The sequence below is a fragment of the Macrosteles quadrilineatus genome, unplaced genomic scaffold, assembly GCF_028750875.1.
Source record: "Macrosteles quadrilineatus isolate MER2022 unplaced genomic scaffold, UCM_ALF_1.0 Scaffold_16__1_contigs__length_3527350, whole genome shotgun sequence".
Classification (NCBI taxonomy): Eukaryota; Metazoa; Arthropoda; class Insecta; order Hemiptera; family Cicadellidae; genus Macrosteles; species Macrosteles quadrilineatus.
The window spans coordinates 2449786-2468352 of record NW_026542609.1 but is presented as its reverse complement, the minus strand read 5'-3'; the positions used below and the strand labels follow the sequence as shown (position 1 = coordinate 2468352).

Here is an 18567-nt window from a genome sequence, read left to right as displayed (position 1 = left end):
CCAACATTAGATGTTACTCGTATTTGTTCTACAAGTTAGTGCCTCAAACTACAAAGTACTATCGACCTTTGTGGGCGAATGGGATGAGTCTTTGTCTTTGGGTAACAACTGTGTGGATGCAGATGACAAAGAAGTAGCTCTTGACGTTTCATTGAAGTTTCACAGTCTCTTCTTCCTTTAGTGCCTTAAGAATGGACTGCTCCAGAATGTCAGCAAATACTTCATTGTCATGTGGATCCATGCGGCCAACACCCAAAGACCAGGATTCATCAACTTTAGGAATTGGCCTTGAAACTTGAAAGCATATTTCAAAGAATGGTATGCCTGCATTCAAAGTCAAAGGATTATCACCTCTTCAGTGATAGAGTCGTCCATGGCCTGCGCTAGTTGATTGGTCATACCAAGGATGTATTGGTCGTACGCTCCCGGCTTGTAGAGATCCCAGGGTTGCTGTAACATGGCACTGAGGCGACGGGCTCCTGCAAGAAAACCAATACACTAAAAATTAGATTAGAATTTTTCTACACATAGCGTAATACACGGTGCAAATATTAGTAAAGGATGAGTGAGTGAATGGATATGATAAAACGCTTGATTTTCATTTTGCTTTGACCCATAAAACCACTTCCCAAAGTTTGGCTGTTTACTCATGGGACACTCTATTATAAGTTTGAAGAAAGTAACCAAAGTCTTTTTTACAGTTTTCTAATTATGTCTCGTACATGCTTTCATTTTTTCATTTTCAAACAACAGAAACAATTGCTTGAGTCAGTAAAATATACTACAATGAGATGACAAAGAACTCAAGAGATCCGTTTAGTATTTTTCATGGGAGGGAGATTATAAGCTATCTTAACATATATTACATTTAGTCCCATATATATTTACATTTAGTTATTCTTAGTGAACATATGTTATAACATATGTGTTAACCTCAGTGACAGGAATGCTTATTTCTACGAGAGTTCTGAACTTAATTCCATTAATATGTCTCCAAAAGTAACTATGGTGTCCTTCAAAGGTAGCATTACTGACCGACATACTGGTGCGAGGGGCTCCACCGCTCCAGGGCACGGGGCAGCAGGGAGTGACCGAAGCGGAAGGCGGCCGTTGCAAACGCTGCAGGAACTGAGGCATCTACCTGGGGACTGTAGTCGTCCGAGTAGCCCTGAAAAGTGGTAAAGATTGTGTCAATTAGCTTGGCGTGTGGTAAGGAAGACGCAAAGGCTCCAAGAACACTGAGATAGTGCCCCTAGCTTGTGAACTAATTTTTAAAATGACTGTGAAGGATGATAATACCCTCGCCGCAGCAAACCTGCAGACTAAGCGAATTTCAACTTGTCTGATTACATTTTTACTAAAATATTTCTATAAATAAGATATATTATTTATTCCCAATTTAAATGACATTAGATTCAACAAGTGCTTAGGTTTGCTGCTACGGGGAAGGTAAAAAGTGTTTTTTTATCAGATGTCAATAGTTTAGGATGAAATAAATAAATTTGCCAAATTTTATCAATATATATCCATAAACAAGTAAACTACAACAGTTTTCATTTTCTCCATAAGAATAACATAGGAATTTTAAATTACACTTTTTTTTAATTTTCTCTGTAACTGTTAGGCATACAACAGCGCTTCAGTATACTAAATTATTTATTTTTTTAAGCTCTACAAAATGGTTAGGAAAGAAATTGCAAAATTTTTTGTTTTTAGGGTAAAAAATGGGAAAAACCCATTTTTACCTCATAAAACCCCCCATAAACCACTGTTCCCATGGTGCGATTATGCTGGTTCGCGAACTCGTTCGAATAAACGTAGGTTTACACGTTTGTACCAAATTTCATCGAAATCGGATCATTTTTGCTCAAGTTATCGCGCTAAACGGACACATATATAAATATATATATATATAAATATATATATATATAAATATATATAAATATATATATATATATATGAATTTGAACGGATGGTGTTTTTGGTCTCTGGGGACCTCAAAACGAAAAAGTAAATCGGTCCCGGGTCTAGGTGTTACCATGAGACCTACGGTAATAGCTTATTCCCTATATGGGAAATTCGCTAAAAGCGATGGTTGTGGGGGAAGGATTCTAATGCTACACATCCTGCTCGCCTCTCTAAACGAAACGATCTATTACTCTAACAATGAGGAACAGGAGGATTAAGTTTATAAGAATCACAAGAATTGCAATTCTTAATTAAACTATTTAAAAGAAAAACTGTCACCCTAAATTAAATGGGGCCTTTAGTGTTAAACGTGGTTAAATCCAAATAACATGGATAGGAAAATTAGGTTTTTTGTCTATTAAACAAAAACTAAAAGAGATACAAAGTAAGTGTAGTTTACAAAGTTGTTAAGAAATAAAAAAAAACCTATAAAATGATGTGCCACTTGACATATGTTGTTGCTATTTGAAAATGTTGAACAATATTTATTTGCAAATGTTCAAAAATCATTTTTTTATTATTTTTATTATAAAAAAACCGTTACTTGTAGCATATCACAGTAAAGCTAATTTCATAACGAGTAAGAAAATTCAACCGGAGAAGGGCTAAGTGCATTGGTATAGGAAACACAGAGTATTAAAAACATATTGATTTTTCCAAAATAAGCAGCCGCCATTTGGAAACGGAAAAAGATCATTCATTTCTGTTTTTGCCAAAATGTTTGTATTTTAGATACCTTTAAAATTATGTATAACATGACATATATTTACATTTGAAAATTCCGAGATTCGAACTAGTAACCTTTAGTTATTGGCACACCCTGTATCGTAAAAAAGTTGAAAATATTTTTACGTTATTCTTTGGAGTCGATTTAGCGGGAAACAATTTTATTTCATCGCTGTACGTTAAGACGTTCTTCCGTAATCAATTTGAGACACCTTACGTGGGACACCTGTATAAATTCCAAAGTACCCATGCACTTTTGAGAAAACTACAACTCACACCCCCATAAACCATATACTTAAAATGATCGTCATGACGAGAATTCTGTTTTTTTATTATTATTATCTTAACTTAACCAATCAATAGTTTTATTAATACTTATGAAGCCAAACGGGGTGAAGCCCGTGGGTAACAGCTAGTACGAAATAAATCTTAGTTATTTAAAAATAATTCAATATTGATTTCTGAAGAACTACTAGATTCCCAAAGGATACTATCTTAAAGTATCCTTACGCATATCATACAATAAGCAATAAGCCTACACGTTTTACTACAGTTACAGAAACGAGGACATTCAAATTGGACAATGCACCATTACAACTTCCACCAATATGAATTACAGTCATAAAATATACCACGTCATTGCCAAGACAGCTGGCGACAACTGTGATATTGAGATATTCCACCAACGTCTGTTTATTCAGGCGCCAAGGAATCAAGGACAGCGCAAACAACGAAGTGTGCGCGCCCTGTAAAACAAACATAACCGGCCGCCATCTTGGATTTTTCATCTCTTTGAGTGCTTAGTCTAGATTAAACACAAGCTTATGAAGTTTCCTTGGATCGCTTTTCAGTCGTGTAATTGTCTTTGTTTGTGGAGAAACAATATTTGAATTGTAGAAAAGTGAGAGTCGTGTGATAAACGGGTTAGGTTATGAAACGTGTCATTTTTGAAATTTTGGGTTGACCTGATCCAAATTATTGTCTCTTCTACATAATTGCTGGGTATTATTGAGCAACGGGTAAGGGTTTAAAATTCAATTAAAATCAAAATTGGTCGAATGTCATTTGAATTAGTTTTTATTGCTTTCATCTGTAACACAGATAATCCTTAGAAACTGAGTCTGAGTATTCATTTTGCAGTCATATTGGTGTGCATTTTCATTATGAGCTGAATTTGTCGAGTTTTAGTTTTGTATTGCGTTTTAAACTGTTCGAATAGTACTACTAGGCATAGTCTCTTATACTATGTTACTACACGAGGGAACGAGGATGACCCATTAAGTTCAGTCCTGAGTTAAAAATCATCAACTAAAATCACCCAATTTTGAATATTATATGAAACTGTATCAATCACTATGTTTTTGAGATTATTTCTTAGAGTAACCTCTCAGAGTTAAGTACTTGAGTAAACAGTTTAAAATTTAATTTCCAATGTTATTTTTTTTACTCTCTAGATGATTATTAACCGTCATATTTGAACGAAACTTAAATGTCCAAAATTATATTTGGTTGGACCTCTTTATTTCATTCCAATTATCGCGGTTCATTTCACATGGAGACAACAATATTTTTAAATGTTGGTTAATTCTTAGTTTGATTTGATAACAGTTTGCCTCTTGGTTACGCTTTCATTATCTATCAACAAGCTGGATTTATACTTTCTACCCCTATACATAGTATTTTGAGAAAGTATTGTTTTCGTCAACATTTTCGAGTTTGAGTTTTGAATGGATATATGCGTTTTGGGCCCCCCTGAACCCAAACAAGTGGTTTCGATGTGGTGTCTGTCCGTTCGTGTGTCTGTCTGTGTGTGGATGTGTACACATACAGATGAAATTTGGTGTGTAGGCCAAGCCATCCGTGGTATCTCCAAGCGATCTTTTAATTTTTTTTTGAAGTTTTGATTTTTAATGGTCATTTTCTCATAAAACCCATAAAATAACGGGAAAATTGTATCTTCTCGAAAAAGGCCCGAGCCATTTTGGCAAACATTTAGTATTTTATGGACCTTTACATTCTGAGCAAAATAGTACAAATCCCATTTATGTAAAAATTACGATTCAAAATTAATGTAACTTATCTTATTTTCCTATTAAAAACACCATAAAATAACAAAAAGTCTGATTTTAGAAAAAAACCCGGTTTTGATTAAATTAGTGTTGTCTTCATGATTCATTCTAAAAAATAGTACAATCCCTCATTGCTGTAAAAATTACGGTTCAAAAGTTATTGCTACTTCTCTGATTTCCCCTAAAATATTTTAGTTACTCTCATCGCTTACCCCTTGATAAAAGTTGTTGACAATCTAATGGGAGAAAGTATGTGTCAGATTGCTGATAGCATTCAAATATTTTTATCAACTACAGTATATTTCTCACCTGTTGTCTAAGTGTCAGGCCGTACCTCCTAATGGTGGACTCCCCCAGCAGCAAGGGTAGGAACTCTGAGAAGGTGATGTGTTGCACCATAGCGGCAACAATATGTCTGGCCTCCTGGATATCAACGTTAATAAAGTTAATACTGACCAATAATATGGTAAATATTCGTGTAATGGAATCTGCAGCGAAGACACAGGAGAAAGTGAATTGTTGGACTCAATAGTGACTGCCATGGCCTCAAGAACATCAACACCAACAATATCAATTTTAATCAACAAGGCCAACTTCAGTAGTGTTGACATGAATAATGAAACAAACTATGCTAACGCTAATACCAACGACATAAACATTTTTTAATATACAAGTTACTAAAGATGTTGATTGATTATTAGCGTTCTTTAAATATTATTGTTTAAGTTCTACATGACCAGAGCAAAGTTACTTTAGTAAAACACGCTATTGGAACAAAATTACGATCAATCACAAACTGGACTGAAACCAAACCACTAAAACCACCAATACAAATAACAATATCCACAGTACTATCCTGATAATTAGACCAATTCGTATATACCAAGGAAAAATGTGGTTCGGATTCCACTATAAACTGTAGGTCCCTTAGTTGCCATTAGCTGTAATGGGCTATTAATCAACAGCTGTGTCTAACGAATGTCGGCCTTAGTCACTAACAAGACTACAAGACTCATCCTACACTCATCTTCATTCATACTTGGCTTAAAATACCTACTATGTATGGTCGCCATTTCATTGAACAGTATTAGCCGTATTATCAGTAATACATATTATATTTATAGTAATTGTACGTAGGTATCTTGTACCACGTTTCGTTGTGTGAGTTTTGCTAACAGTTGACCTGAAAATGATAACAATGTTTGGTTGAAAGGAAAACTGTATAAGTGCATACAAAACAAAATGAATGGCATTTGAATAACAGAACGATGAAGAATTAGAGGTCGAATATAGCTTCCATGTAATGTGAATAAAATTGACAAGACGCTACGAATCAGAAAGATTATTTTGTACTTCCAAACTTAAGACCATATTTTAAGACAGGAACTATTACGAAAACTCAATAGCGTACCCCTTTTATACCCTTTTCGAAAATGTCATTAATTAGTTTGCGGAAAGAGCACAAGGGAAATTAAGAGGAGCAAGAGTAGCATTAACCAAGTTGGTTTTAAAGTAACCGATCATTTCTTGTCAAGCTGTTTCAAGATGGCGGACGCATTGTTAAACAGCCTTCAGGCGATCCGCAAATGAAAGACTATTAAAGTGCGACAGAGAGAGCGAACAGCAATTACCCGCCGCGGAACAGCAGTAAAAACTAATTGTGTTGGCGAAGAAAATCGGCCAAGTTTCCACTGATGAGAACAGAACATATTCTGAGAGCGCGATCGGCTGTTATTAGTAAGGAACAATAACCCTTCCCCCCTTGGCAATTAATACGTCTCCCTGCTCTCAATAGCCGCTTCTGGGGGGAGGGGGTAATTTCTTGAATCCACATGCCTCAGGCGACGAGCCAAGGAAATATGTTCCTGATAAATGTTTGCACCTTTCCGGCTCGAGATTTCGAAAACATTCTGAGGAAATCGCAACATTTGAATATTTAAAACTAGATTTTTATTTCCAATTCCTTATTGATGAATTAAAATATGAATTTTTCATATTTCTCCCACACAAAGAGCCCTAGCCGATAAACAGTTGTTTTTACTGAATCCATTTGAAAAAGTATCCTGTTGTAAACATATTGAACTACTGTATATAATTTTATTTGGTGATGTAAGTAAAATAGGGAGTCTATTGGTGGCCTAAGTAAATTATATTTAATCACCATCGAGTTTTTGAAATCCAAAACACAAAAACCTAATTTAGGATTTTCATCATAAATCTATGTTTTTGTAGCTTAAAGTTTCTGAATTATTTAAGTTTATACATGTGACACCCGTATAACCAAAACTATCGAGTACAAACACACTTGAAGCCCTCTGTGTGTTCCTTCGCATTACAAAGTATGTATTTGTTTTTGCACCGTGCCGCGTACTGTGTGTTTGTACCCTAAGGCCTGGCGCACACGGTCGATTTTTCGATCGGCCGATAAAAAAATCGGCCAAAAATAAATTGCCCTTGATTTATGTCTAGGCGCACACGTGGCGATTTTTTAGTCGAGAAATGAATTTTTTCGAGTGCGTTTAAGCTATCCTTAAATGGATTTCGTTGAATTGTGCTCTTCTAATTACATAAAAAAAAGACAACTTAAATATTGGGTTCATTCGATAGTAAGTCAGAGACTTTTAAATCAACAGTTTTATAAACTAAACACTTTACACATTGACAGTAAAAAGTTCTGTATGTCTGTTGAAAGTTTCATTTTTTTATTATAACAGCTGGGGCCTTTTTTTTAGCAAAGATAACAACACAACTCACACTAAAGTTCACAGACTCCTGTGGAGAACAACAAGCGACTGGCCGATTTTTTAGTCGACCGTGTGCGCGGACTGATAACAACCTGTACGTTACAGATTTCCGGGCGACAATCGCCTCGCCTACGAATCGATAAAGCAATTCTGTCCAAAATTATTTTTTAAATATTTTGTTTTATTATTATTTTTTAATGTGTGATATAATTGAATAATAGGGCATTTGTACGTTGATTAATAATGCTATAGACAATCAACTATAAACATAACCATCGTAACAATCGGCGGATATATCCGCCTTCCGTCCGCTATGCACAAAATGCTAGCGGATATATCCGCCTACAGTCCGGGGAAGGTTTTAAACCTTTTTTTGTTGCTGTGACCCAAACATATTTTTCAAAGCTATGACAGTAAAATACAGTTCGGTACTATGAGATTCGATGCTATGAGAACGTCTTACCTGGTACAAAGTCTCGTCGTCCCAGTGGGGGTTGATCTTTGACAGTTGCTTGGCAATGCGGTTGTGTTCCCTCACAAACATTGTGTGTAGCACACCCAAGGCCAGCTGTTCGTTTACTCTGTTGTCACCTGAAGAGTCATAAGGGGAGGTTCCGATGAATAAATTTACTAGGATGGATTTCATAGCAGTGAAAGCCAGTTGAGCGGAGCGATCACGTTTCATAGTTTTTAATAAAGCAATACATACAAAAATTATAGATATAATGCAAAATAAATTTATTCTAACTTATCAGATTCGCTCAGAACTATCAACATCTATAACAAGTTGCATAAGTAAATATGTGGACATTACATACTTATCCTTTGTATCGGTATTTTTCCTGTGTTTGCTTGCTAATGTCATCTGGTGAACCCACAGTTCTTGTTGAACCCGACCTTGAACCTAAACCAATCGACATTTTCTCTATCTTGGCCAGATTTTGCAATTCAGGTAGAAATAATCGTGCATGGATCCATACGATTAGCAGATGTAATTTTTTTAAAGACTCGCCTGCTTTGAGAGAACTGCACAAATAGTTGTCACCATACCTTATGAGGTTTGTTTTATTAAATTTTGTGCATTTAACATGATTATGAAAAGCATTGTTTTCAAGCAAGTGTTCTACATTCAACTATCTCAAAACATTGCCAAAAGTAGTTGTTCGGGCGTTTATTGCTCGTCTTCATTTTCTACAAATATCAGGCGAATTAGGTACTGTACTGTATTTTCTTTGAAAACGAAAACGCAAAAAATACTCTCTTGGGCAATAATATACCTCAAGTCATTGCCAACACAACAAGTGTGTTGCCAACACGCTGATATCATTAAAAATATTTCAAAGTAATTAATAATACAGCATGTTCATAATAGCCTTTTTTGTGGTCGTTTCCAATTTGTGACAAAAATGTAAACTTAAGACTCTCTCTGTATGATCAGTGGTCATCATCCGTTTTATCCTTTGTACTGTGTTTTGGTTGTGGCTTGATTTTAATGCTATGATTGTTTACATTTACGTCGTTATTCTGTAACCTTAAAGGTAACCCGTAAAATCAACGTTGAAATAAAAAAAAACTTTGAGTTACTTTTAAATTATATCAAAAATTTAAATTGGTTTCGTCTAAACCTTTCAACATTTGACATAACAACCTTGGTAAGTTTGGCTAAAATATGTTTAGCCGTTATTGAGTTGATGTGTTAGAGAATTCGATCCCAAAGAGCTTTGCTTCGCTCCTCTCAATACATAAAAAACCGTAAGCTACACCAATCAACTGCATACTTGAATGAATTGTGTTGATTAGAAACTTCCCAAATTTTTCCATAAACTCTATCTCAAGGGAACAGCTTATAATTAAAGGGATGTATTTAATAACGATTGAAGTATTGAATACAGATGATACATTTTTTAATTGTTTGTTAACTTTTTTCCTGAGTTTGGAACTTTGGATTGTTACAATAAAATTTCAATATAATGTTAGTCTTTTGATGTGATTGATGTGAGAGGGTATTTACTTTTAGTGATCAAATATTTCAATTCTGTGTATATGGGTCTTCTAAAATTGTTATTGTTATGCAAATAATTAAAAATGTTTAGTTCCAGAATGTTGAGACCATGAATTGAACATCAGTATCCTTCAGTCAACCCTAAAAGCTTGTAAAATATAGTTAATTCAAGCTTTAAAACACTGCAATACGTAAAACATCTTAAACAAAGCTCACTATCTAAATTCAATTGGGTTTAATTAAATACTCAGTAACCTCTCCATTGTAACGCACACTTGAGAGGATTAAACCATAAAGAGATTTCTTCCACCGGATAAACGGCGAGGTAAAAAGGTCCGTTTAACAAGCGATAATTTATCCTTTATTTCTGAGCCCCTTATTTCACGAAAGTTGCTGGCCTGTTGGCTGGTATAAGTCACGTGGTATGATAAGAGAGGGAGGGGAGGTTTAGCCCCGAGCTGATATCTCACTCGGTTGGGCCGTTTCTATAAACAATTATAATTTCCCCGCACCTTCTTTATCGCCTGAAACACGTTTTTATTAGGGGTTCGGACGTTATAAAAATAGAGATTACACGTGTGGGCTTCTAGAACCTCTAGGTCACAGAAGAGTAAAGATGTTTCTCAAATACTGTGATAAGAGTATTTTATTTGTTCACAGAGACAAAACTATTTACAGTTTTTACGATAGACGACAAGCAGAATAATTTATACATACGTGAACTACTTCATAGACAAGGTAACAGTTACCTCAGAAGAAGTAAAAGTAGGCAGTAGAACATACTTATTACATCTATATTAGTTACATCTAGGATAGTTTTTCTATACTTCCTATGTACTGTAATCTACTTAGGCCCACTATGTTCTATAATCTATTCTATGGCCTACCTTTACTTCTTATAAGGTAAGCTAGCTGCTATCCCTTCATTCTACAAATCAAAATCCAACCCTGATGCGTTTCCTTGAAAAACTACATAAAATGTCAACTACAGGTAATCAACTGAGGATCTCTTTTGTAAACATGCAGAAGTTAAAAAAACAAACTTGGAATATGAACTTGTCAGTAAAGTACTGACAAGGTAATTTGGACTTAGGAATATACTTAAACACATCAAGAATATTGGCTCTAGGAAACGCATGCTAAAGACAAATCACCAGGCAAATGTCTTAAAGAGATCCAACAACCCACACTTACCAGCCAAGAAGCAATAGTCGTCCGGTGTGGGGCGGATGCACCCGTCATCAGGCTGATGGGTCTTGGGAGGCAGCAGAGGCTGGAGTCCAAGGTCGTCGAAGACAGGGACGGTCCTAAGGAGGCCGCCCTGGAGAGACCTTAAGGAGTCGGCGACCTTGTAGCTCGAGCCGTACACGAAGTTGGCGTCTATGAAGGAGGTGAGGGAGTTGACCTGAACTCTGCTGCCTGGAAACAATCGATTGGTGAGCTAACAAAATTGTGCTTTTGGTTGAGTCGGTGACTCATTCGGTGGCAAAAAAGACTTCGAAACTCGAGGCAGCGTGGGTTCGTGTGTTGGTAGTTCGAGATGCATTGCTCCAAAACATATTTTCGGAGAAGGGCCTTTCGAAGCAGTGCCTAACCCTTTCATTTTTTGGAGCGTGATTTCGCAGTATTGTATTATGGAGCAATTCATTTCACAGTATTTTATTTTGGACCAGTACCTTTCACAGCATTTAATTTCGGAGCAGTGCTTTTCACTGTATTGTATTTTAAAACAGTGTCGTTTGCAGTGTTTATATTTCGGAGCAGTATCTTTCACAGTATTCTGGAGTGGTACCATCCGGAGTATTGCATTTCGGAGCATTGATTCACCGGTCACTTCCTTATCAAGATACCAGTATATGGAACACTAGTGCAGAACTTATTTTAACCTATTCAAAAACTTGGCACGTTTTGGTTGGGAATTTAAAAATGAACTCACGTTTAAATTGTACAAACATTTTTAAGGGTTTGTATTAAAAAAACAAAACAATATTTACCCAATTCTCAATAATAATACCCGAAGGCGTCACATATAATCTTAAGAAGTTCTACTCGGTCAGAGGCTCAGTCCGTCTCTGGTCAAGATGGATCATGTTTTACATGACTCGTTAGAGTGTATTTTTATCACTAACTTACAAAGTTGAAACAGCCCTAGAAGGTTGTATTGTATCGCAATATCAGCTCCATCAAAGCGAACTAGATGTTGTAGATGTTTTTATAGCCTACAGAAACAAACAGAAACAAAATTGTCAACAAAATTATGTTTCGTTTACATTTGTTATTTGTGTTTTCCTCCGTCGATGGCATTTTTCACAAGAATTCAGAAACGGTATAAACGTTTGTCTGGTCAACATCTTAAGTTGGTTTTTTACAATTACAAACAGCTCTAGGTCTAAACCTACCTCGCATCAAACCATCAACCTTCAGATTTGAAGGCGAGGACTTCAACTTCTCGTCTACCAACGGTATTCAGACTTTTTTCCAATTATATTTATTATTACATTTGTAAATATTGATAGTAAAAGTTACGAAACGCACAGCATATAAATGAAGTAAGGCCACATTATCGGTAAATACGCGAGTATAAAAACAAAGTTTAGTACAGTATTTGTATTCGGGCAAGCGATGGTCTTGACCGTTAGATTGAAGAAGCTCGCCGGACTGGAGGGGGGGATTGTTTGTTGTGTACACTCGGAGCAAACAACAACCCTTAACCCCCCCCCCCCACCCGCTATCCTGTAGGGTAAACAACTCCGCTCACAACAAGACTGTTTTGTTTACTTGATGTTGTAAACAACTAAACTTCTGCCGGAGGGATCCGACGATCCCGAGGATTTGCGAAGCTCGTTTGGAATCGCAAAGTTTTTATGTTTATTCTTTTTTTTTTCTGTTTTTTATGTGTTCTCGATCAAAAATAGTGTTTTGCATACAAAGATATATCAACCAATTTATTGTTCGTCTTGAATTCTTAAGTTGTTTGATTTAATAGATGTGTTTAGATGGACGGTTTATTTAAAAAAATACAATATTAATATGTTTTTGCAAGTGACTAAGTATGTCTGTCTATTCCGTGTAGGGCCTATAAGGTAAGCAACTCTCAGCGGGATGACATTGTTCATATTTTACCCTATGTGTCTTGACAGGTTTACCTTATAAATGTCATATTTTGATGCATTATTATTTATTTTATAAAAAGTAAAAATCTTTAACAGAGTTTTTACTACATGTCTTTACGTGTGTAGCTTATCCAACGTGTCACCAAGTTCGTGTTTTATCATGTAAGTACATTTGAATTCTTAGTTTTTGTCGTGCATATAAATTTTGAATAAGTAGAAGAGTAAATGTAACTTACTTCAACTAAACATTTTAAACTTCTTCTGTTTTACAACTTGGCCTAACTTGTTAACCTTTGTGGCAAATTTTCCGCTTGAATCGAAGCACAGGTAGTAAACGTATTTCTGTTTGAAAAAGCTTTTACAAACCTAAATAAGGTGATACACGACTAGTTTTAGTAGTGTAATTAATTAATTGGACTGTAAATACTTTTTTCGCAGTAGAGCCATAGATCTCTGAATATAGAGATCTATGGGTAGACCGCGCCTACAACTAGGCAATACCCGCATCACAGGCGAGTAGCCAAATCACGGCAGAACGCCTTGCCTTTTTTGGTTTGCAGTAAATATACTGTCTAAATTCTATCTCACCTTTGAAACTGTGAATTTAAATTGTGTTCACTTATTTGAAAATTATTATTTGAATTATTTCACTGACAATGATCTTTGGATATTTTATTTGAGAAAATTATTACAGCTTGTGTAACAATTTATGTATACTCATTATTGGTAGAATTAGTGAATTTATATCTTTGTCATGTAAGACGTTGGTATAGAAATTACAATACATCTAGGGGTTATATTTGTTGTATTACTTGACCTAATATTTTTTTCTGTAGGTAGTAGGTAATTAGGTCTGAATTCTGTTCACGTTTCTGGTCATGAACTAACTCATAATAGTATTTATGATTTCTGTTGTGATTTTATATACATTTACATCTTTTATACATCTACAAACACTGCGGGGTTTTTTTAACAACCATTAACAGATTTGAGTCAATCCATCTAAACTGGTCCAATGAAATGTAAATTTGTTGTTGGACCTTTATCTGTTATCGTTTTAATTTTTAATAAATGAAAAGTTCATAACGGTGTTTAAGAAAATTAATTTTTCCTTGCGCCGTTACCAAATGGTGGCCATTTTTAAAGTACCTTCTAAAATAAGGCCATTTTTAAAGTGCCTTTTTAAATAAGGCCATTTTTAAAGTACCTTTTTAAAAAGGCCATTTTTTATTTACAGACGTTTTCGTTAATTTGAATATATTTTGTGTAAAATAAGTTACAACAATAAAATTTAAATAATTTTAATCATGTACGTCTTCTTCACAATATTGGTAATTAGCAATGAGAACCTAAATACCGAATTAACCAATCAAACCTACTTCCAAAGTTTGGGTAAAAATATTTTTAATTGCCTCTTTTCACTTTGGAGAGTGATAAGAAATGAGTGGTATATCAAAGTTTATTCTCTTTAAATGGTTAGACGCCATGAAATACTACCATAATATGAAACAATAACACGGACAAAGGGTTCCTCAATTTATATTTAGATATTCTTTCAATTATTGATTCTTTTCAATTTAAAAAAAGTTTTATTGTAATATATCTGGTGTAACTTAACTTTAAAATCAGCTTTTTTAAGACTTATCACATCTTTAAAGCACCAAAATACGGAAAAATTTCAACTTTGATATTTTACTCTGAAAATACTTATGAAACAAAACATATGTTTAGTCCGTATTATAGTGATTAAAGTAGACTTAATTGAAGCGAAAGTAAGTAAGAAACAGTTAGGTTATGTTTGCATCCCAGCCACCCCCTAACACGATTGCCACAACAAAACCAACACTCCCTAACCCCTCTGCCCCCCTGGTACGGCGTAAACAACACAGCTCCCAACCACTGCCTGTTGTATTTACCTACAACAAACAACAAAACTCCTGCTCTCCACTGCCTTCCGGATATCCGTCGCTGAAATGCTGCCGCCCCTTGCAACCATTGCCTGCTTGATTCAAACTTCTTTTGTTCATATTCACCTGGCGTAATTCTTTTGTTGGTCAAGAATAAACAAATAGCTTGCTTTGTGTGAGTGGTGATATATATAAAACATTTAATTTAAATGTTTTAAGAAGGTGAAAATTAAAAATAAAACCAAAGGCTTCAAGATAGTATTAAATAATGTTTAAGTACATAACTTTATAGTTGCATATTATTATATTTATATGCTAGGAGTCATGCAAGGGTTCAACGTAGTTCATTTTTTAATTTGTAACATTTCTAATTTTTAGGCTTACTATTGTTTTTGTCGGATGTTTCGTCTGGTTAATACAATAGTAATCGTAACTGTTGTTGATTATACTATAATTTCCCTTTCTTTCTTCTGAAATGTGTGGACATGTATCATACATTGTTTAACGTGAAATCATACTACACTACTACATGATTTTACAGTATTTAAAAGATGATTATATTTATATATATGAATGTATATCATTAATATACATTATTATACATCAGCAGAATGGTGTTAGTGAAACAGTGATTAGTGACTGTAATGAGTGGCGTCCTCGAAACACAATTCCCAATATGCAATTAGGTTAATTAAAATTTCAGACAAAATCAAACATACAGTATCATAGTTTTTAAAACATTTTAATGTTATATTTACATTAAAATAAGTTTCAGATTTCACAATCTCAATACAAGACCGTCGAAAACATATGTGAAATGAAATGAACAGTTAGTAATTCAATCGGACATGTTATGAAGTTGAATGTAAGTTACTATTAACTACATACTACTGCCACAACAAAACATTCATTTACTATATAGAAAATTAGGTTTTACAGTATAATAATTATATATATAACAGTGTTTATGCAAAGAAAATGTACATTCATCTATCTCTAAATTCAGCCTGATAATATTTTTGGAGCCAGAAATCAGAGGAGTAACTTTTGTACCATTGGTAACCATTAGTAAGAAAGACCACACTAAGGTTTAGTCATTATCATCATGTTTAGAGTTTTTGAAAAGGAAATCCAAGCAGTCTTAAGAGTCAGAACCGATAAGGGTAACTTTTGGTGACCAAATTGGCGGGTAAATTTTGGCGGGTATCCTGACGCACTGGCCCCGCTGCATCAGCAGTAGGGGTGGCGTCGGGGGTGGTGCGGGTGACAAATTCCTACGTCAGCTTCGACTGGCAGCTCAGATATCAGGAGGTCAGAAGAAGTCAGCGACACACCACCCACTTACCACCCACTTTCCCTCCATTTTCCCCCATTTCCCCACCCCCCATGGTACTGACCTCCCCCACATCCCCTCCATGGTCGATACAGCACTAAACAAATGTTTACCGTACACAACAAACAACATAAGCCAATTAAACCCTCCGGCGCTCCTGCATTAGCATTTGTTTGTTTATCGAGTTTACTTGTTTTCTTAAACAATCCGGTGAAGGCTGTTTCCGGGAGCGTTTCATAAACTCCAAATTTCACAAACTCCAACGCTTAAAATATTAAATGAACAGAGCGGTTCATAACCTCCAAATTTCATAAGCTCCAAATCTATAACATTCAAATAATCACTGGTTCACAATGTCCAAGTTTCACAAACTCCAACGTTTAAATATTAAATAAACAGAGCGGTTCATAACCTCCAAATTTCATAAGCTCCAAATCTATAACATTCAAATAATCACTGTTTCACAATGTCCAAATTTCACAAACTCCAACGTGAAGATACCAAATAAACAGTGCGGTTCATAATGTCCAAATTTCATAACCTCCAACGGTACAGTCTGAGCCAGAAGTCTCTACAGTGGTTGCCACAGCTTATTAAACGGCCCCAAAACTCAATGTTCCGCTTCAAAATAACTCGACATTTAGCCTACTTAGACTTAAGTTATATGGTTGAAACTTCGTATGAGTGAAGTCAATAAGTCTATGACACTATTGGTTTTAATTAAAAGCTTAAAAGTTAGTATTTTCTATTTTAAATCTTCAAATAAAGTCGGTACTTTTAAATGAGTTTTAAAATATGACATGAAAAAGTTCGTCGGCTGCTAATTTTTTTATTTTTTGGTCAGGTAAGTTAAAAAACGGTGGATTTTGTAGCTAAAGAGTTGAACCTTTTGGATCATATTTTTTAAAATTTTTAGCTGGCGTAGTTTGGTTGTAATTTAAATTGTAATATAGGGGCTACCCGCCGCGCCGCGTGGCGTCATGCGGGCAGATTCTGCCTACAACGTCACTTGTAATACAGTTTAGATACTCAAATTTGGAGCTATACAGGAAAGTTACTAAACTAATTAGAAAAACACGGATTACGAGTCACACTCAGCTGTGTGACTCAAATATGTGTTAGCACATAATTTGCAAATCAAATTACATATTTATATTTTTAATAGCTTTAATTCAAGCTTTCAGCTGAGTTTCTTAACTGTTCCGTCTCTCAATTAAAAGCCATTACAAATATAGTAAGAGATTTTTTTTACCGATGAAAAATTTTAAAACATATAAATTTGTTTTATAAGTATATTTTCTATTAGCTGTTAAAATTTCATGATGATTACATCAGTAGTTTTTTTTTGTTATGTGTAAAAATAGCCCTTTGTTAGAAAAGTGCCGAAAACCTTGTACTTTATTTATTCTACCCACTAAAAGGACGAGAGTTAAAACAACATAAAAAGGTAGAAACTAAAATACATAAACGCAGAAATACATTTTTATAAATAGGATTTAACTTATTCATCATATTGTAGGTATACTGGTCAAGTTTCAATAAAAGTTCATACTCGAGTATTTACACTTTTTTACTCGACAGCAGTCTCGTTTTCTCCTTGCAACTTAATGTGGGTAGTTCAATAATGTTAAAGTTTTGACAAGGTGATAATTTATATTTGGATTTGCCTTTTCAGTGGAGAGTTAGGCATTGTATACCTTTTATTTACCAAAAAAATGCGTAATCACAAACAGTGGAGTCTTTGACTGTCGTATAAAATATTAAGGTATGAAGTTGTTGTTGTAACGATTATTGCATATTCTATTTAAAAATAATGTTCAATGTAAATAATTCAACAAGTTATTAGATAGGTACCTTTTATAGTTTTTAGTTTCTATTTAGCAAATTTCCCTATAAGGAAGTACAGTAGCTATTACCGTAGATGGCATGGTAAGACCTACGCCCGGGACCGATTTACTTTTTGATTTTGATGTCCCCAGAGGCCAAAAACACCATTCGTTAAAATTGTTATATATGTATATACTAGCTGTACCCGCGGGCTTTGCCCCGTTTAACTTCATAAGTATTCGCATGGCTCATTCACGTCCTGGTTGAAGTTCGTTCGCTACGCTCACTCACCTTTAGGTTGGAGCTCGTTCGCTGCGCTCACTTGCCTTCAGGTTCGAGCTCGTTCGCTGCGCTCACTTGCCTTCGGGTTCGAGCTCGTTCGCTGCGCTCACTTGCCTTCAGGTTAGCTCGTTCGCTACGCTAACTCGCCTTTTAGTTGGAAATTAGCTGTTGTCATAAATTTAAAAAAAAGAATAGTGCTGCACCCTGTTGGTAATCCTTGTAACTTTTATGCTATTGAACATCATAGAACATAACGACAGAACCAACTTGTTTAATTGAAACAGCTGTTAAGATTCATTAATTCCTTTTAAATATGAAAAATTATAAAGTTAACATAAAAGTTAACTAAAGAGCCACTGGGGCGGAGCCCGAAAGGATTTTTGAGATAAGAATATGCTTTAATGTTAATCGGGAATGTGAGCTATCATCATGCCAAATTTCAGCCCAATCCGTCCAGTAGTTTATGCGTGATTGAGCAACACACACACAAACACACACACAAACTCACAAACTTTCAGATTTATAATTAGGTTATTAGTAAGATAGATAGATAGATTTATATATATATATATATATATATATATATATATACTAGC

General features: G+C 35.0%; 1 protein-coding gene across 1 annotated transcript in view; it reads right to left on the bottom strand.

Moving 5' to 3' along the window:
* The window catches only part of LOC129005141 (lactoperoxidase-like), a 96150-nt gene that overhangs the window by 2914 nt on the left and 74669 nt on the right, over positions 1 to 18567 (bottom strand). Inside the window, exons 5-9 of the mRNA XM_054433958.1 lie at positions 10704 to 10928; positions 7971 to 8098; positions 5073 to 5186; positions 1036 to 1168; positions 352 to 479 (exon numbers count right to left, since the gene is read on the bottom strand). Coding sequence (XP_054289933.1) covers positions 352 to 479; positions 1036 to 1168; positions 5073 to 5186; positions 7971 to 8098; positions 10704 to 10928 — 728 coding nt within the window. The remainder of the gene's footprint in view (positions 1 to 351; positions 480 to 1035; positions 1169 to 5072; positions 5187 to 7970; positions 8099 to 10703; positions 10929 to 18567) is intronic.